At 40.6% G+C, this 21,042-nt stretch overlaps 2 protein-coding genes across 2 annotated transcripts in view; both read left to right on the forward strand.

Moving 5' to 3' along the window:
- PCDH15 (protocadherin related 15) overlaps positions 1-21,042 on the forward strand; it is a 2,836,044-nt gene that overhangs the window by 2,807,639 nt on the left and 7,363 nt on the right. The window contains exons 33-35 of the mRNA XM_073685487.1: positions 6,867-6,905; positions 9,883-9,956; positions 12,329-12,464. Of these exons, the coding sequence (XP_073541588.1) occupies positions 6,867-6,905; positions 9,883-9,956; positions 12,329-12,464 (249 nt within the window). The remainder of the gene's footprint in view (positions 1-6,866; positions 6,906-9,882; positions 9,957-12,328; positions 12,465-21,042) is intronic.
- On the forward strand, positions 15,271-16,671 carry LOC141270800 (uncharacterized). The gene has a single exon (XM_073680909.1). It carries the CDS (start codon positions 15,349-15,351, stop codon positions 16,669-16,671), a length of 1,323 nt encoding a protein of 440 aa, XP_073537010.1. The 5' UTR covers positions 15,271-15,348.

The raw sequence follows: 21,042 nt of genomic DNA on the forward strand, positions 1-21,042 counted from the left end.
TACGAGGAACTGGACGTGATGGTGATGGTGCATGCAGAGGCTAAGGCTGTGGGCAAGCTGAAATTGTGCCACAACAAACACCCACATCTTCTCACTCGACCTTCCTGTCCCAATTAATAGGGGACCGCAGAACACCACTAGTGAACACAAAGCAATGTGAAAAGGTTATTGGTTGGATAGCAGATAATGCTTCCAGTCACTTAGCCACCACTACCTTTCCTTTTCTTCCACATGGTCAAGTCTCAGTAGCCGTGAGTCAGGACTGCATATTCCTCACCCTGATTCTCCTTCCTCCCACCATGCTGAGTGAGACTATTGATCCCACACTTGGACACTCCGAAGTGCTGTTCACTTTTCCATTGATAGATTCAAACCTCTCGCCAGGTCCAATTGAAGCGGAGCAAGAGGAAATCGCATGTAGCTATGCCCAAATGCTTGAGCAGCCATGGTCATTCGAAGGCGACGGTGAGAAAGTGTCACAAGAGGTGGACGATGATGAGACACAATTGCTGGAAAGTCAGGAGGAGAACCAGGGTGCGGAAGTGGAAGACGAGTTGGTGGATGATATAGTAACTGACCCAACCTGGCAGGAGGACATGCAGAGCGAGGACAGCAACACACAGGGGTAGGGAGGCAGTGCACAGCAACAGGCCGGAAGAAGCAGTGTGGTAGCAGCAGACAGACCGCAGGCAACGTTTCCCCGTAACACCAACACAATAGAAGTTGCGAGTACAACTGTTAGGTCTTCCCGAGTCTGGTTGTTTTTTAAAGACTCTGCCGATAACCCCAAAAAGGTAATTTGCACCACCTGCCAGGCCAGCATTAGCAGGGGTAGCAAAACTACCAGTCTGACCAGCACCAGCATGATCAGGCACATGGCAGCAAAGCACCTGACTTTGTGGGCTGTACCCCAGGGTCAAGGAACAGTGTCTGCGGGTGACACCACTGCTTCTTCCGCTGTTGTGCGTGCAAGCCAATCCCCTGTCCTTAGTGCATATGAAGATGCCTCCTGCCCTGCACATGTCGTTGCACACTCTCAACTAGCACCATCAGCAAGCACGTCCTTTTCCCAGTGCAGCGTTCAGTTGTCCATACCCCAGTCATTGGAAGGCAAACGCAAATATGCAGCCAACGCCTCACAGGCCACATTACTAAATTCCCACACTTCGCGACTGCTTGTGCTCAAAATGTTGGCTTTTAGGCTCATGGAGACGGAAGCTTTCCACAACCTGATGGTGGCAGCCGTCCCTCAGTACTCGGTCCCCAGCCACCACTATTTCTCCCGGTGTGCTGTCCACGCATTGCACAAGCACGTGTCCCACAACATTAGCCATGCCCTCAACAAAGCAGCTACTGGGAATGTCCACGTAACCACGGACAAATGGACAAGTGCTTGTTGGCAGGGACGGTACATCGCACTGACGGCACACTGGGTTAACATAGTGGAAGCAGGAACCCAGTCGGACCTTGGGACGGAACACATCCTCCCGACGGCGAGGATTGTGGGCCCTAGGTCAATCAGGGATGCCCCCACAGTCTGCAGCTCCTGCACCTCTTCCTCCTAAGTCTACTCCTCCTCTTCTGCCTCCATCTCCGAAATGACCACACCAGTCACAAGCTGGAAGCACTGCCGCACTGCCTCAGCCAAACGGCAACAGGCTTTGCTGAAGCTAATATGCTTAGATGAGAAAACTCTCAATGCTGAAGAGTTGTGGACAGCTCTTAAAGAGCAGGCAGATCTGTGGCTCACACCGCTGTACCTACAGCCTGGAATTGTCGGGTGTGGCAATGGCCGGAAGCTGGTGACAGCTCTGAGGTGAGGCGAGCTCACACACGTACCATGCCTGGCCCATGTGCTTAACCTCGTGGTTCAGCGGTTTCTCAAAACCTTCCCGCAGCTTCCGGTTCTGCTTGTGAAAGTAAGCCACCTATGTGCCCATTTTAGAAAGTAAGCTACAGCTACCGCCGCCCTTCCCGTGCTTCAGCAGCATTTGCAGCTTCCCACTCACCGACTGGTGTGTGATGTCCCCACGCATTGATGCTATACATTGCAGATGTAAGGAAGGATTTGTGAACAGAAGAGGGCACTTGTTGACCACCAGCATCAACAAGTCCGTAGGTAATCAGTTCAGACTCCACACATAAGTCCTCAGGAGTGGACATGGATGTCAGACATATGTACCATCCTCCAAAACTTTGAGGACTCCACCAAGATGGTGAGAGACGATGATGCCAAAATTAGCATCACCATCCCACTTCTCTGTCTTCTGAAATGCTCTCTGCTCACAATCAAAGAGGATGCATTGCAGGCGGAGTACGATGAGATGGAGCAAGGACCCATACAGGGTGATTACACACAGCCCAGCCTCATCTCATCCCAACATGGATTGGGTGACAATGAGGAAGAGGGGGAGGAATAACAGGAGCTAGTTTCATGCACTATAGACGGTACTACCTGCACAACTGTCATACCGTCTGTTCAGCGTGGATGGCCTGAGGACAGGGAGGAGAAGGAGGAGCAGAACATGGTCAGTCATCCTCTTGGTGAGGACACGGAAGTCTTGTCTGTTAAACTCAGCCATGCGTGCCACATGGCTATGTTACGCTGCCTTTCTCGTGACCCTCGCATTCTCAAAATTTTGTGTGACAGTCATTACTGGTTAGTGACACTTCTAGACCCACGCTACAAGGATAATTTTATATCTATTATTCATGAGGCGGACAGGTCTACAAAAATGGGGCTGTACCAGTAGGCCCTTGTTGCGGAAATATTGAAAAAATTCCCGTCTGAAAACTCTGGCGACAGAGGTCACAGTTCGTTGGACAACCAAAGAGTACAGGCAAGAGAAACACAACTCCAATCCAGCAGAGGCAGGGGAACACTGTCAAAGTTCTGGGAGAGTTTTCTCAGCTCCTCCCATCGCACAGGCCCTGAGGCACGGGGTACTCTCACAATGAGTGCAAAGTTTGGGGAGAGGCTTAGGGAGTACCTTGCCGACCTTACCAATGTCCTCCGTGATTCCTCTGTGCCTTATAATTATTGGGTATCCAAGCTGGACACGTAGAATGAACTGGCTCTCTACGCCTTGGAGGTCCTAGCCTGCCCTGCCGCTAGCGTTTTATCACAGTGGGTCTTTAGTGCCGCTGGTGGAATTATAACTGATAAGCACATCCGCCTCTTCCACCAACACCATATCACCAGGGTGACCGTGGTCCATGATGCAACACCCACATATTTTCTTTTAAAAGGTGTTTATGATGCCCGGAAAAAAAATTTTTTATACAGTATGTTCATGTATTTTTTTATGAGGCCGTCCTCCATGTCTTTTCCAAGGGGCATTGGAGTGCCTCCAAATTTTTGGCTGCCCTTGAATTCACTGCATAAATCAACGCTATGGGAGACCCACTTCCTCATAATGGAAACATTGTTTTCAGGAGGCCATCTGACCTCCACATCTCTTCCAAGGGGCATTGGAATGCCTCCAAATTTTTGGCAGCCCTTGCATTCACTGCATAGGCAAACACAATGGGAGACCCACTTCGTAATAATGGGAATATTGTTTTCAGGAGGCCCTCCGACATCCACGTCTCTTCCAAGGGGCATTGGAGTGCCTCCCAAATTTTGGAAGCCCTTGCATTCACTGCATAGGCCAACACTATGGGAGACCCACTTCCTAATAAGGGAACATTTTTTCATGAGGCCCTCTACGTCTCTTCCAAAGGGCATTGGAGTGCCTCCAAATTTTTGGCAGCCCTTGCATTCACTGCATAGGCCAACACTATGGGAGACCCACTTCCTAAAAATGGGAACATTGTTTTCAGGAGGCCCTCCTCTAAGTCTCTTCAAAGGGGTATTGGGGTGCATCTAAATTTTCAAAGGGGTATTGGGGTGCGTCCAAATTTTGGGCAGCTCTGCCACTCACTGCATACGCAATAACAGTATAGGAAACCCACTCTTTAGTAATGGGAACAACAAAGCATAGCCGGCTGATGGCTCTCTAAGAATAGTGAACTGTTGGCCCTTTACGAATAGTAAAGGCTGCCTGATGGCCCTATAAAAATAGGCTTTGTGACCTTCGGAGTCCCTCCTTCATAAATGAAAAAGGATGTGTCTGATGATGTGTCACACACCACATGGCCAGATAAGGTTGTAAAATGTTAAAATGACATTTCTCAGTGAATGCATTTGTTGCGGTTGAAAGCATTGCAAAAGTGCAAAAATGCATCAAAAACGCTGCTTGTGAAAATAGCCCAAGGTATGGAGGAGCATTTTTGTTTTTGATTATTTATTTTGCCAAGTTATTACCCTGGAAAACATGTTCCTTAACATATTTCCCAGGAAAATCAATTTTGGTTTCATTTTTGTATGTTTTATTGTGAGTCCGTAAAAGTGGCGTAATACCTCTGACAATGTTGTTGACAGCAGTGATCTGGGAGTCAGAAATGCTTCCAGGGGTCTTCCCCATGCTGTTCCCATGTCATTTGAGAACTTTTCTCATCGATTTGGGCAATTTTTAGGCCCTCTGCAGACCGCAGGGGGTGGCACCTGAAAAATGCTTGCCTTTCCCATAGACTTACATTGGGCTCGTTGCTGGGGTCGAGCACCAGAGTATTCCAATGTGCTCGACCTGAGCAACGAGCACCCAAGCATTTTAGTGCTCGCCCATCACTACTCATTATCTGTATTAATTGTACCTGTTTGAACTCGTTACCTGTATGAAAGACACTTGTCCACACACTCAATCACACTCCAACCTCTCCACCATGGCCAAGGCTAAAGAGCTGTCTAAGGACACCAGGGATAAAATTGTAGACCTCCACAAGTCTGGGATGGGCTGCTGGACAATAGGCAAGCCGCTTTGTGAGAAGGCAACAACTGTTGGCACAATTATTAGAAAATGAAAGAAAATAAGATGACTGTCAATCTTCCTCGGTTTGGGGCTCTATGCAAGATCTCACCTCGCAGGATAAGGATGATTCTGAGAAAGGTCAGGAATCAGCCCAGATTACAACTACACAGGAGGACCTGGTCAATGACCTGAAAAGAGCCGGGACCACAGTCTCAAACATTACTGTTAGTAACACATTATGCTGTCATTGATTACAATCCTGCTGGACACGCAAAGTCCCCCTGCTCACGCCAGCACATGTCCAGGCCCATTTGAAGTTTGCCAATGACCATCTGGATGATCCAGAGAAGACATGAGAGAAGGTCATGTGGTCAGAAGAGACCAAAATAGAACTTTTTGGTATCAACATCACTCGCCGTGTTTGGAAGAAGAAGGATGACTACAACCCCAAGAACAGCTTCCCAACTGTGAAGCAGTTATCAAATACTTATTTTCCCCCTATAGCACTCTGTACTTACAATTTCTCAATTTGCTCTTCTAGCCAGTTAATTATTCTATTTTCCAGTAGGTGAAGCTGAATAATTCTCAGCTCTATGTAGAAACAGGAAGTAAATTTGCAGTAAGTAATGACTCATGCAGGGAAAAGTCCCTGGCAGGGGGGTGGAGCAGAGTAGTTGGGTCAGGAGTTGAAGTAGGGGGCTAATAATTGCAGGGAAAAGAGACTTCCTGTTTCTACATAGAGCAGAGAAAAGAGAAGAATTAACTGGGTAGAAAGGCAAAATAATCAATTGTAAGTACACAGTGCTATATAATATGATGACTGCAATATATTAGGAGGATTAAAATGTTGATGGAAGTGATTCTTTAAAGGTTTGTTCTCAAGTATGAAAGTTATCCTCTATCTCTGGGATAATTAGAACTGGGGCAAATGGAACATAGGTTGATCATGCACACTGCCACTCTATTCATTCTAATGGAAGCCCCGGAGATTGCCAATTGCTGTGCTGACTTTTGTCACTGTCATTAGAATGCATGGGGTGGCAGTGCACTTGATCGACTTCCGCTCCATTCAGCAGGGGCTCTTCAGAGCCTTGGTTGTCATTATTGCTGGAGGCCACTGCAGTCAGACCCACTGCAAGCAAGTTATCCCCTATTCTGCTATCATGGCAATCTCTGGCATTCTATACGCCTGTAATCTCACTCCAGACACTGGACGTGGAGGCGCATGCTACTCGCCAAACACTAAAGATACATGAAGAGGCATGCACCTCTTCATGAATCAGGAAACTCTGACTCTAGCACACCCCCTCATCAACACCAGTGTTAACAACGGTGGTCTTGATGAATGGGGCCCCAAGTGTATTCAGTCTCCACCCACTCAGCCTGACTGACAGCTAAAACATATATTGAGCAGCATGAGGTATCAGGAGCAGAAGGGCAACAACAGGGAGGAGGGGCTCCAGGGATCTGTCAGTCAGGCTATGTAGGCGGAATTTAGCAGCAGGGATGATGGACACTGTAGAGCTGTCATTCAGCTAAAATAGGCGGAGATTGAGTTATACAGCTATTTGAGTATAAATTATAAGAATAAATACACCCGCCTCATTAAGTCTAATGCAGCAATTTAACAATATATGCAGTTTGTGTTGTGAAATCTGGTGACAGATCCACTTTAGAATTCATTTTGGTAATTTACATAATCTCATCTCATATTATTTTGTCTCCATTTATAAAAACTTTCAGCTTTGCTTTTGTTTGTTTTTTATGGTAATTCTATGTCGTATAATTTATTTTTGTATACAGCAGCCAGCTGCAGATTACATCACCATAAATCATCATTAAAACAAATTCAATTAATAGTCCTGTATACAGTGCTGACTATCTGCCAAGAATTTACTGTACTTTGTCTACTGAACGTCTATGGCACAAATGCCAAATTGCCTTTCTCTTTATTTCTTCTTTCTATTTTTCTTTCAATGCCTCCTCCTCTTTTCCTGTCTTTTCCTATGGCACCAGCAACAGCAATTGCTGAGACCGTCTCTTCTGAAACCGGAGGTAGTTATATTTGCATTTTTTTCTATTTTCAGTTTTAAATCAGCGTGTACTAACCAATTCCAGATGAACCCGTTAGCAAATCACGCCAATAATCATCCCCTTGGTATAGAATTATGAGCAATGAAATGAATACAGATTGTCTCTAATACTGTATATTTCCGCTAATTCAGATGTACTGTGTTCTGGTCAGATCAATAGTAATTAACATGCTTGATCACAGAGACAGAATATTAAGATGAATGAAATCGAAAGGGCAGAGCTCACACGTTACACTCATAGCCATAAAAAGCAGATTCATCAGTTTAGTCACTGGGGCAGGCTTGAACCCACTATAAATATCCTAATGAGAATTCATCATAATTTTAGTCCTTTGGGACGTGGCCATTTTTCGAGTTAGTTTTTCTTTTTTTTATTTAACCATTTATTTTTCTATAAGGACTTGAATGAGGGACGTGTGGGGTATGTGAACATTTTGAGTATTTGCAGCAGATTTCTGAACCAAAAACTAGAATGTTTTAAGGAAAAATTCTTAGATATGTGCGTTTTTTACCACTTTTTTCTTTGAATTTTTGATGCATTTTTTTCCCATTCATTTGATTGACTGAAAAACACTGCAAAAAAGCTGGAAGAGTTGACATGCTGCAGATTTAAAAAAAACGTTTTGATGGTTCAAATAAAAAAATAAGCATGAGATTTCACAAACCTCTAATCAGTTTGCTGGTACTATAAAATGCAGCATTTTTTTACCAAGTGGAAAAAAACATGACACAAACGCAGCATGTGAACAAGCTCTTGGAGTTTTCAATTGCACCATTCATGTTAACATAATGTACTGAAAAATGGCCAAAAAATGCCCACATTGCCCTTTCCAATTTTGTTCTATCTCAATACATTTTCTATAAGTTTTCTTTTGTGGTCATCTTACTGTAAGGAAAATTTGCTTAGACAAAAGCGTCTCAGATATTTTCCTTTACTTCCTTTATTGCTGAGCAAGCTGGCCACATATCTGACATTTCCATAAAAAACTCAAGAATCTCTTAAATAGTGTCAGCAAACTCAAGTTTCTGATTGGATTGACACATTTTTCAGTGCTTTCCAGCTTCTGCTTTTAAAGTGGACAGATTCACTAATCTTGCTCAACATTTACATAGTAAAAAGTAAAATAGTCTGAAAAATCACCAAATGTATAAGAGTGTTTAAGGCTAAAGTCACACCACTGTATTTTCTCTCATCTGAGAAAATTGGTTTGATTATGCTAATCAAACTCTGATCAGAGTTTGATCAGAGTGTGATCATAGAGTGATCAGATTTTCTTGCATGTGGAGTAAAAAAAAAATTTTTCCATGCAGTGTGTCTGTGAAAATCAGACCGATCTCGGAAGTCATCCAATTGCGGTCCAATGTTTTCCACGGACCCACAGACCAGAATTGCCAAGTACCATCCAATCATTAGAGGCAACTCATGCATGTGGCAATTTTTTTTTAGGATCGGACCTAGTCGCTCCAAGGAAAGAGATCAGACATGTCCATTAGGGTGACAGTGAAAAATTTTTGCGCTGATTTTTAAGTCTCACCCCTGGGAATAATTCCCTTTGGTGAGATTGTAACAAACAAACTTTTGCAACCTTGCAACATTGTTTACTGGTGGCTCAATCATCACAAAACTTACAATAATTTGTAAAAATTGTTTTGCAGCAAAGTAAATGTAGAATTTTACAGAAGTTTCAAGGTTTCACTTTTTTTTAATGAAACACGCTTTATTTGGTTGAGGATAGTCATGGCAATGCTTCTCCTCACACTGGAGAATAAACTGTTTCTTCTTGAGTGCTCAGTGAAGAATTCAATGTACTCATGAGTGCAATGGAGCACTCGGTGGCATCATTCACGATTTTCAATCTGGCGACTTTTGAGGATGAATCAATGTAACCTGCATTATTGTACCACATCGTACATTATTCATCAAGGATCTTGATGAATAAAATCTTGATTTATTTCTAGTTCAACTAACTTATTTTTATTTTTTCTATAGGACGCATTGTCACCCTAATGTACATGGCCTCATTGAATAATATGGGGACAAGTGCTATTCGCCAAAACAACGAATAGCACTCGTTTAATTATTACAATCGTGTGCACGAGTCCTAATGGTTTATAATAAATTGGGCCCATCTTCAGACACTTTTCTTCAACTGCACACCACTTGTTGGTTAACTTACATTATCCCACATTTTTTAATATTTTTATGTTTTAATCACTTGAGATCCAGGCCATTTATCACTTTTGTGCTTTCTTTTTTTTCTTTACCTTCTCCTAAGAGCCATAGCTTTTTTTATTTTATTTTTTTCTGACAGTACAATTATTTGATAGGCCATTTTTTGAGGGGTAAATTTTAGTTTTGAGTGAAATTTACTTTTACATATAAAGTACTAAGAAACAACAAAATATCAAATTCGGTTCAAATGGTGAAAATTTCACAAACCCGTCACTGAATTTGAGTTTTAATTTTTTTAGCTTGTTTTGAGCAGAAAAATGACCCGACAACATGTAATTAATATAAATAAAATCTGAATTTTTGTTAAAAAAAAATTTCTTTTGCCATTTTCTGAGACCAGTTACTTCTTCATTTTTCTGTTTATGGAGTGACACAAGGACTTATTTTTTGTGTGGTGAGTTGTAGTTTTTATTAAAATCATGTAATATAAGACGCTTTTGATCATTTTTATTGCAGTTTTTGAAGCGGTGCCATGACCAAAATTCTCTCTTTGACTTTTACATACCTTTTTCCATAATTTGTCTATTTACAAATTCTTACAAATCATCTCTATATAAACATTTCTGTCTGTAAGAATATATTTTACTTTTTGCAATTTATAAGAATAGCTAGACTGATGCATCCATGAAATGTTTCAAAGCTTCACTACCCATGTATCTCAATGATATTCTGAAACACTTATGGTTTACAATTTGTTTTCCCCAAGGAATTGTCCATGGAGTCTGGAATTGATCCTGGCCAAGAATATTATGGACAAGATTATTACAGCTATGAGCATGGGTATGTCTTCATCATCAAAGGTTAATTAGAATGGCGATGCGTGCCAAAATATAATGGCTATATCGACCTTTATATATATCTGAACAGTTAATAAATGGAAATATTCGCTGCACTGAAGGGATGGAAGATGGTGTAATAGCCTTAATTGCCATGCAGAGCTGCTGTGACCGTTCTGCTCATTGTTGATTAACATCAATATGCATAATTGAGCTTCTATGCAAGCAATTTATAGGCAGTGACCAAATAGACATAAAACACCAAAGAACCTATTAAACTATGGCAACAAAATTAATCCTCATGCACATATACATATTTAGGATCCATGCATTTCAGTTGGGTCATGCATGCGGCCAGAATTTTGCTAGTCTGTCTGAGGCTGAAAAAGGCAACTTCGGACAGAACTAGCCACTACATCTAGCAGATCCCAGAGGAATTTTAATTTTCACCATTATATTGAAATCTAGATTTACAACGGGGCCCCCTGAGTTGTGTCAATGGAGTGGCTGCTGGCCAGAGGAGTGAACCTAAGGATGGGGATAGTTAGTCAGTAAGAGGAGAAGTAGAACCAGGGATAGAATCAGAAGGCAATACTGTAGTCAGATGATTAGCTGGTATCGGATATCAGGAGGTCAGAAAAAAACAATGTGGGACAAGCTAAGGTGATATCAAGAGGTTCAAAACAACAGATATAGCTGGGGTCACACGCCAGCTCAAGAAAACGATGAGTACAACAAGAGATTAGCACAAGAGCACAGAGTAAACCACTCACAATAACTGGCAAGTTACTGGGAGTTTAATACTGGGTGTTTCAATAGGATGTTGTATTGCCCGACTGTCCACAGCAAGGAGCTTATTACATCTAATGAGTTACTGGGAAGCGCACAAACTCATTCTGTTTGGCTGGGTGGCACAACAAGTCATATCCACATCGGTATACCTGGCTGGACAGTGTATGCGCTGTCCAGTAATATTGGCTGTGATGCCTCCTCTCCAGAAACAGATTTCACTGAAGCTGGTCCAGGTAGATGTAACAATTTTTTTTTTATTTTGGTATGCCAAAGTTAGTTTTCCCAGCATGGATTTACTGTACCGTGTCTGGAGCAAAGACAACACTAGCCAAAAAATAAAGGCAAATCTTCAGAACTATTTTTGTACAGACACTGGAAAGACATGTGCTTTGTTTTTAGCTCTAAGGCTTGCAGAATGATTAGTGCAATTAAATGCACTTAGCTGTCTCAAAAAGAAAGAAAGGTCCCTAGTGCCACCTATTACTGGTAGCCATTTTATAAGTCAATATAGTGCATATCATACCTATATATCTATTACTGGTAGCAATTTATCAGTCAATATAGACCCCATAATGAGCTTTGACACAAGACTTAGTATATTGAGACCCACCAAAATCATCTCCAAAAGTAAAAGATCTCCATTTTCAAAGAGCTGTTTTAGTAGGTTTTGTGTAAAGCCTTTGACAGAGCTATAGCGCTTCTCCTTGATGTAGAGATACTAATAGGTTATACAATGCTCCCTTAGACCGCCTCTGAAAGGCCTTGACTCAGCCCACCAGTCTCCTACTTTGCAATGCTGAGGGGAAATAACCCTGAAATGGCTGTCTGTAAATGGAGGTTTTTCTTTTTGGAGAGGACTCTGGTTGAGTTGAACATCCTAAGTCATGAGACAAGGCTCATTATAGGGTCAATGTTCACCTGTAGAATGTGTACCTCCATTAGGTGGCACTTCAGTCCCAGCTTTCTTCTTTTTGGAAGAGGCTATCTACATAACTTTTTTAAGAGGAATCATTGTATGATCTACAAATCCCCCTATGCCAGCTTGGTGCTCTCATGAAGAAGAAAGTTTACTCTCTAGGCTTTTCGGTAGAGCTTTAAGGGCTCATCTCGTCTAAGAAGAAACGTCTGCAGTCATGTAGCCAAATTGTGACAGTGTGTGATGTGCACACTGTCATGATTCCCCTGTATGCCACATGTGAGTGGATGGTCATGTGACCAGATGAATACGATTTTAATACCTGTGGTCACATGCCGACTACCTTCAGTGGGAGAAATGAAAGAAGACACTTGTTTTTTGTAGGCATGTGGCTATAAGTATACAAACATCAGGTGACTTTACCAGCCATTTACACAGGCATACAGGAAAATCGTGACTATTAAGCAGTGTACAGTCTTTTCTTCTTAGACAGGACAAGACCTTTAATTGATCATTTATCAGTTTTTCTAGTGCACTGTGGTAACTGTATTTCATTAGTTGTTCATTTGCAGAAGATGCAATGAAGTTTCATAAGTTTTCAGGTCTGATTTATTTAACCCATTTTTATAGCTATAATGCAATTACTAACTTCCATGATGTTTTGTCAGATATGAATTGCCCCAATATGGAAGTCGACGCAGATTACTTTCCCCATCTGGCATGTATGAAGACTATGGAGAAGTGGTTGTTGAAAATGATGGTGGCTATTACTATAGTCCACATGGTCCTGCAGCCGAGGGAGATGTAAGTGTACACAAATTTCCACTGTTGAATGGTCTATTAAAGTAGCATTAAAGCAATTTTTGCACAAATAATGCTTGCTCACCAACCATATTCTAGTTCACTTGCATGCCACCTCAGTTGCCTCCATACATTTTGAAATTTTAATTATTAACAGACGGGTACAGTCTCTCCTGTGTAGACAGAAGGTAAGTCTATGACTTTGTATGAACTGCAGGATGGCATCAACAGCTTTCAGATCCCCTCCTGTTTGTTAGAACTGACTGGTAAAACATATCACAGGCAGGAAGCAGGGAAGACAGGCTGAAGTTGCATCACATAGGGTACAAAGACTTTGCAAACTTTGCTAGAGTTAGGGAACAGAAGTAGTATGGCACTAATATGTTAGTTCCAGACATTAGATATACCGTATTTTTAGGACTATAAGATGCACTGGCCCATAAGATGCACCTAGGTATTAAAGGAGGAAAATAGAAAAAAAGAATTTAAGCAAAAATGTGGTCATGATGCACTGTTAAGGGGGAGTGGGTCTGCTGCTGACACTGTTATAGGGCTAATGTCCCCCAATTCTGTTAATATCCCCCATCCTGGTATATATGGCCCCTCCTTTCTGTTATACGTGGCCCCCATCCCCATCCTGGTATGCATGGCATCCCTCATCCCCATCCTGGTATGCAAAGCATCCCTCATCCCCATCCTGGTATGCATGGCACCCCAATCCCCCATCCTGATATGCATGGCACCCCTCATCCCCATCCTGGTATGCATGGCACCCCCTGATCCCCATCTTGGTATGAATGGCACCTCCTGATCCCCATCCTGGTATGCATGCCCCCCTCATCCTGGTATGCATGGCACCCTCATCCTGGTATAAATGGCTCCACTCATTCCTCATCCTGGTATACATGGCCTCCCTCATCCTAGTATACATGGCACCCCTCATCATGGTATGCATGGCACCCCTCATCCTGGTATGCATGGCATTCTTCATCCCTCATCCTGGTATGCATGGCACCCCTCAATCCTGGTATGCATGGCACCCCTCATCCCTCTTCCTGGTATGTATGGCCCCCCTCTTCCTGGTATGCATGGCACCCCTCAATCCTGGTATGCATTGCCCCCCTCATCCCTCTTCCTGGTATGCATGGCTCTCTCATCCCTCTTCCTGGTATGCATGGCCCCCTCATACCTTTTTTTGGTATGCATGGCCCCCTCATCCCTCTTCATGGTATTCTTGGCACCCCCCTATCCTGGTATGCTTGGCACCTCCATCCCCCATTATGCTGCACAAGAAGAAATAAACAATTGTTCTCACCTTTCTTCCCTCTGCTCCAGCGCTGTGTCCTGCTCTGCTACTAGCACTCATCTCACAGTGTGAGCCGCTAATGACGTCACTGCCATGCTCCCTCAAACTGTAAGATGGTCTGCCAGAATAGTCACTGCTCCCCACGCTGGGACTAGGGGTGTGGGGAGTAGTGACTATTCACTCTCCTTGATAGCGCACATACTGTAGCCACAGCGCAGCTCCAGCTGTGGCTCGGCGGGCGCGTGTGCCCGCTATTAAAGAGCATGAATATTCACTACTCCCCACACCCATGGGAGTGGGTTATAGTGAATATTTATGGTATTTAATAGCGGGCACACGTGACCGCTGAGCAGCTGCAGGAGCCGCGCTGCGGCTAGACTGTGCGCACTATTAAGGAAAATGAATATTCACTGCTCTCCACACCCATGGGCATGGGGAGCAGTGAATATACATTTTTTTAGCAGTGGGCACAGTGTAGGCTGCAGCAGGCGGCTGCTGCCTCCTGTGCCCCACTCCTCCGCCACTGCCGCTCCCCCCAAAACCCCCACCATCCACAGTATATATGTATATATATATATATATGCATATATATATTTGGACTGGAAGACGCACCCCCCACTTTCCTCCAAACTTTGGAGGAAAAAAGTGTGTCCGAAAAATATGGTAACTCAAAACATAGCAAGTGTAATGTAATAATATCCTGCTATATCTGCAAAGCCAACATTCATCATGGGAAGTTTATGGTGCATTAGGGGAACCATATCAGCGGGGAAGAAAGACATGACCAACATCCCAGAAATGGTACAGTAGGTACAGGTACACACGAAACATATCAAAGCCACTGCATGATTCTTTAATTATAAACTATGCTCGTCATAGGCAAAAAATAGAGTGCTGATTTAATGGGATGAAGTATATTATTAGAATGTGACATTAATATTGTAACTTGACATGCAAATTAAGTTAAGATTGCAGTGTTACAATTATAATTATTCCAATATACAAGCTTAAACTGAAGGAAAAAAATATCAGAGCCAGCAGATCAGTAGGTGTTACATACTGTGGCAATCCATGGTGGTGATATCAAAATTTCATATTGTCAATTGTGCCTACTGTGCTGGCCACACAATGACCAACAATAAAAGCAATAAAAGGGTCATAAATTATAATAATTAGACTACTGATGTTACTGTAAAGAGCCTTTTGGGCCAGAGTTTCCATAAACAGTAGAAGCTTTATGAATTGTATTAAAATGTGTTATATAGAATGCAACAGTAGGTTTAAACTTTACAATTTAGCTTTTTACATTTTCATACTTTATAGTTTATTTGAATATTGTATAAAGATTTTTATGTCCCTAATGCATTTCTCAGAGTTTTATTATGCTTGCTGATTTAAAAAAATAGAAAAAATATTGGTATAGTTAATTAGCATAATTTGATAGTCAATTATGTTTTAAATCTAATGAATTTTCCACAATTTCAGGTAAGAATGCGTGGCAGACCTCCTTCGAGGAGAGGTAGAGGGCAGGTCCCAGGCCGAGGTAGTTTAGCAGGCAGGGTTGGACCACCCAGAGGTAGTATGCAAGTAGTTAGAACCAGTCAAGGAAAGAAAAAACTGAAAGCAGTTATGCAACTAAGTCGTGTAGCAGTCAGTGCTCAGAAAGCAAGTGAGACTGCAGAAGGTACGCATCGTTCTCCTTGGAAAAAAGCTAGAATATTCCCAATGATACTTCAAAAAGTGAAAGGTAGTGGAAAGGACTCCACTTATGCCAAGTTGGTCTCTGCCCGTCAGGTAGAAGGTGATGATAGTGTTGTCATTAAAGGAAGTTATTTCCAAAAATCAACTGATTCAGTCACAAGAAAACTTGATCGAGCCATTCAACGCATTAATGTAGCAAGGAAACTTCATCCTCGTCGAAAGTCAGTAGCCTCATCAACCAAAACTTCCACTGCTGAAAGTGAAAAAGAGGAGGAAGAGGAAGATGTCAGTGAGTCAGAAAGGGATGAGAGCAAATCGGGAATTTCAATCAGTGTAACAGCAGAGAGTGAATCTGAAGAAAGCAGAGATTCAGATGAAGATGAAGAAGACAAAACATCATCAAAACCTTCAGATGAAACATCTCGAAGGAGCAGCACCTCTCCATCACAGGCCGATAAAGATTATTTAAAGGTGACCTTGGATCAAGATGAAACGAATGAAAGCACAGTAGATTCTGATGAAGAGAGAGATGAAACTTTAGAGTCAGAAGATGAGACACAATCCATTTCTAAATCAGTAGATAGTAAGCAGGAGGAGTCTGAAGAAGAGGATTCTGAAGAAGAGGCTGAAAAATCTGTAGCATCTGAGGCAGAATCTAAAACATCTTCTGACAAGAAATCCGAAGAAATAAGTGAAGAATCTGAGGCAGGGAGTGGAAAAGAAAGTTCAAAGTCGAGCTTTAAATCAAAGAAATCAATAGTAGACAGCGAAATACAAAGTGCTATTGAAGAAGGTTCTGAAGAGGAACAGTCAGAAGAAGAGGATGAAAAAGATGATGCCAGTAAATCAAGTGCTGCTGACAGTGAAGACGATGAAGATGATGTAAGTGAAGCATCTGCATCAAGAAGTGAAAAAAGCCATAGCAAAAGCAGTCATGAAACAGATGTACAGAGTACTGCAGAAAGTGAGGAAGGTGAGGAAAATGATAATGTTAGTCAGGGAAATTCATCCCTTGGAGAGCAAAGTCATACTTCTGCAGCCAGCCAGGAAGAAGATGATGTTTCCCAAACTTCTCAGGATTCAGAACTCCAAAACTCAAGTAAAAAAGCTTCTTCTGATCAGTCAGATGCACATGATACTGGGCATGGATCTGACTCAGAAATGTCTGACTCTGAAGCTCCTGGGAACTCCACGTCCTTTTGAAAGTGAACAGTAGGTAGGAACTGAGAGCCTTTTTGGTTGCAGTGCATCTGTGTGACTCTATTCTAAAGGAAAACTTCTAAGCTAATGGTTCATCTTGCAATGTAACTTTTCTAAGTAACTTTTCAAATCTATTATCCGTATCTCTCTGTGGTATTTTCAGTTAAACATCCAAATCCTTGGATGATACTAAAATACTCAACTGTTTACCTCCTTGTCCAACTATTTGCTTCCATTTGTACTGTATCTATGTCTTTAGTGTTGTGTTCTTGGATTATAGTCTCTATTCCATGTATTGGCTGAGATTTTCTTTTAAACGAGGCCATAACTTGATCAAAGATGCTATTATAGCCAGTTTATAGCCATTCCATGGCTGGTGGGGCGTGTACAACTGATTCTAGGTTCCAGGTAGTGAACCAATAAGCTATTCTGCCTTGACTACTAGTGCAGTGAACTGAATTTTTGCCTGTGGTAAAGAAAAGCCTAGATAGTATCGAAATATGTTTGTTAATTCAATCAAATTTTTTATACAACATTCTACTCTATGTTAAAGGAAGAAAAGCTATTTTTTTTACATAATAAGATGTTTTTATTGTTTAATTACCCCATAATGATTTAGTAAGTCCTTTTTATGTCCTATGACTTGCTGCTAGACACTTGTACAGTATATCAGGTGGAAGATTGCAAAATGTGATTTCATTCTTTCATACTCTCCATTTCCTTCCTTATCTGTTCTTTTCCACTTCGTAACTAAACAGTTCACTGCTCCAAAGCACTGTTTTAGCTTCTCTAATCTACTTATTTTCCACACCATTGATGATTCAGAGTATTCCCTTCTAACCTGTAAGATGCGTGAATTTGATGGAAGCCTTGCTTGCTTTGACCCTATACTTCTGAAGGCACGAGTTGCTAGAGCGTGACACCCATTTCTGTTCAGCTTACATTTCGTGTGCAGTGGAGGATGATACTCTTCTACACTTTTAAGTCTTTTATTACTTTGCTTTCTCTTTATTTAATCATACCTGAATATATTTACAATTAAGAAATATAAAAGTTTGGAATAGGTACTTACAAATTCTGCAGAATAATGTAAAAACTTGAGATTATATCTACACAAAATTACACTATTAAGATCTCATCAAAATCTTAAAATCATTTCAACAAATGAATGACAAATAACAACTCATTCTACTATGCTTCAATCAACAAAATTTTAAATTGTTTTTAAAAATTAGACATAACAAAAATCTTTCTAAAATTCTAAAATGTGCGAAAAAGTACTAAACCTTCAAAGAAAAGATTAACATAATGTTTATAACCAGGGCAGGAATATGTAAAAGAGTAGTATAGTTTTAATGTATAAAGCTTATATATTGTCCAATATACTGCCTGTATATATCAATTCCTCAAAGATTTTAAGATTTGTGTTTGCAGTTTTTTGAATCGGGACCTCTACTTTTTTCTGCTAGGTATTCCATCCAGTTCCAGCGATGATCACACAAGTGCAGTATACATTACATAAGTGTTATCAGAAATGTGATTTGTTTCTTGAAATGAGCTGTACATAATAATAATCTAATAATAATAATTTTATTTATACAGTGAAAACATATTCCGCTGCAGTTTACCATTAAGAGGACATGTACAGACAATAAAGACATCATAAAATAACACATAGTTCAACAGTTACATTAGGAGTGAGGGCCCTGCTCACAAGTTTAATATCTATAAGGAAATAGGGGGACACAATAGGTAAAAAATGCTTGTCATTTATGGTCCAGCCATCATTATAATAAAAAGATGTTTTCAAATAATGCTGCATCAACAAGTCATCAGCCAGTATCTGTCTAAGTAAAGCTACCAAGTGCTATTGGGTGCTTGGAGGATGTGGAGACAAAAGAAAAAGAGAGATCCGATTCTGAGGAAAATTTAGAAAGGGGAACAGAGAAGAATTAGAATAGTGAAGTGAGGTGATAGGGCTGTCTAAAGAGATGAGTTTTTGCAGCAGGCTTAAAAATGTGGGGGCTAGGTATTATTCAGATTGTCCAGGATAGTTCATACCAGAAAACGTGTGCAGCATGAGAGAAGTCTTGGAGACGGAGGAAAGCGTTTCGGATTACAGAGCATGTTAGTCTTAGATCAGTTGCAGAATGGAGAGCACAGGTAGGGGGATAGACAGAGATGAGGAAGGAGATGTATGGAGGTGTAGAACTGTGGAGAGTTTTGTTGGTGAAAAAGATACATTTATATTGTACTTTGTAGTGGATGGATAACCAGTGCAATGACTGGCACAGGGTGGAGGCATCGGTGAAGCGGCTGGACAGAAATATGACCCTGGTTGACGACATCAGGATGCATTGGAGAGGAGAAAGTTTGATAAGAGGTAGACTGATTAGTAGGGAGATACAGTAGTCCAGACAAGAATCAATAAGAGTGACACTAAAATTATTTGTAGTTTCAAAGGTGAGAAAAGATGTGATTTTGGAGATGTTTTAAAGATCCAGGTGACATGAGCGAATGAGTGACTGAATACAAGGAATAAAGGAAAGTTCTTGAAGACCAAAAAGCATATTGGAAAATATTATAATTTACATCATTACAATTAATAAGCTTTATATGCTAGAAACAGAATTCTTCTTTTAGCCCTTATTTTTGCACATTTGTATGTAGCAAATAGTATAAAAACACGGAAATTAATTTCTGATATGTTTTTACAAACTCTTATTAGGTGCCAAAATATTTAATATTACATGAACTTTCCTGATTGTTTAATCTTCTTCATGAAATTTATAATCTTAGTTTTAAATCTTTTCAACAGTGTAGAGACCACATCAGAATATATTAAAATATTTCATTAATTGAATACTAAACCGTAATAAACTAAAATAAGCGTAAATTAAAATCTTGCACTTATCTGTGTAATAATTCTAATTAAAACTCATTTATACGCAAAAAAATTTCAAAAAGGAAACAATGAACGCTTCTGTGTTTATTAGATTTTTATTCATCTGCTCTTAACCAGTAAGACGCCTTGTTAATGATGAGCCTGTGAAGTTTAGATAAGGCTCTTGCTTCTATGTGTAATTATGTAAATAGCAGGAAATTAATAATTATAATTACATATATTGCAGAGCCTAAACTGATTGCATCTGATTTAATAATGATACATTATAAACAACTCATCAGCAATCAACATCTGAGCTCTATGAATAGAGTGAAAGTGGGAGTTATTTAACGCAGTATTTTTACTTTTAACTTGTCTCTTACTGCTATCCTTGGACTCAAAGTTTCCATTCTTTCCTTTCAGAAAGAAGAAAATAGTCTATATATCTTAAAGAGGTTAACTCAGCAAAGACATTGGTGGATACTAGGATATGCAACCCACGTCCAATTGTGTCTATATGCTAAATCCTTTAAAAATTGGTAGAACAGCACACTATCACTTTGTGTACTGTTGGGTCCACTTTATAACGAGCGAATCTACCAAAATCCAAATTTGGTATTTTGCTTGAATTTTTCCAAAAAACTCAATGTGTATAAAACATGTTTGATGTTAATCAAATGTGTATTATTGTGTGACTCTTAGACATCAGAACATAAAAAAAATACATTGTAGAAAAAAAACAAAGATAAAAAACAGAGAAGAAAATTAAAAAAAATAATACTCACCTCTCCCTGGCCCTTATCATTGACCCCCTACATTGCTCCCAATGTCCAGTAAGTATCCGTTAGAACGGATCCAAGAACAATCTCTTGGCAAAAAAGTTGTTCAGACAAAAACTGTTTTGTCTGAATAAAACAAAAAACATTTCAACTGGATCCTTTTTTTGTTACATTGAAGTTTATGGAAACCCAGATCCGTTAAATAGAAAACAGATCCATTTTCCAGAGATTTCAATGTTAAAAACAACGGATCCAGTTGAAACCATTTTTTTTAGCCTGACAAAAGTTTTGTCTGCACAACTTTTTTATCGGTGGATTGATGCTGGATCCAATCTAACAAATGATTACTGGACATATGATCAAAGCATTACTTAATCTTCCTGTTCAGGTCTTTAAAAATTGGAGCAACACAGCGTGGAGACCTTATGAACCTACCAAAAGGACAACCAACCACTCAATATGTTAATCACTTTGCATTGAGTCACAAAAATTATGGATTTTGGTGAATTTGAATTTTTGTGAAATTCAAAACAAGTTTGATTTACCTTAAAGAGGCCAAAGATACAGTACAGCTTCTGAAGAAAACATATCAGAGTCTACAGCTGACAAAATGGCACAATATACCGTATTTTTCGCTTTTTAAGATCCACTTTTTTCCCCCAGATTTGGGGGCAAAATAGGGATGCGTCTTAAAAAGTAAAATCATCTTAC

The sequence above is a fragment of the Phyllobates terribilis genome, unplaced genomic scaffold, assembly GCF_046119375.1.
Source record: "Phyllobates terribilis strain yellow unplaced genomic scaffold, ASM4611937v1 Scaffold_5__5_contigs__length_657084704, whole genome shotgun sequence".
NCBI classification, from domain to species: Eukaryota; Metazoa; Chordata; class Amphibia; order Anura; family Dendrobatidae; genus Phyllobates; species Phyllobates terribilis.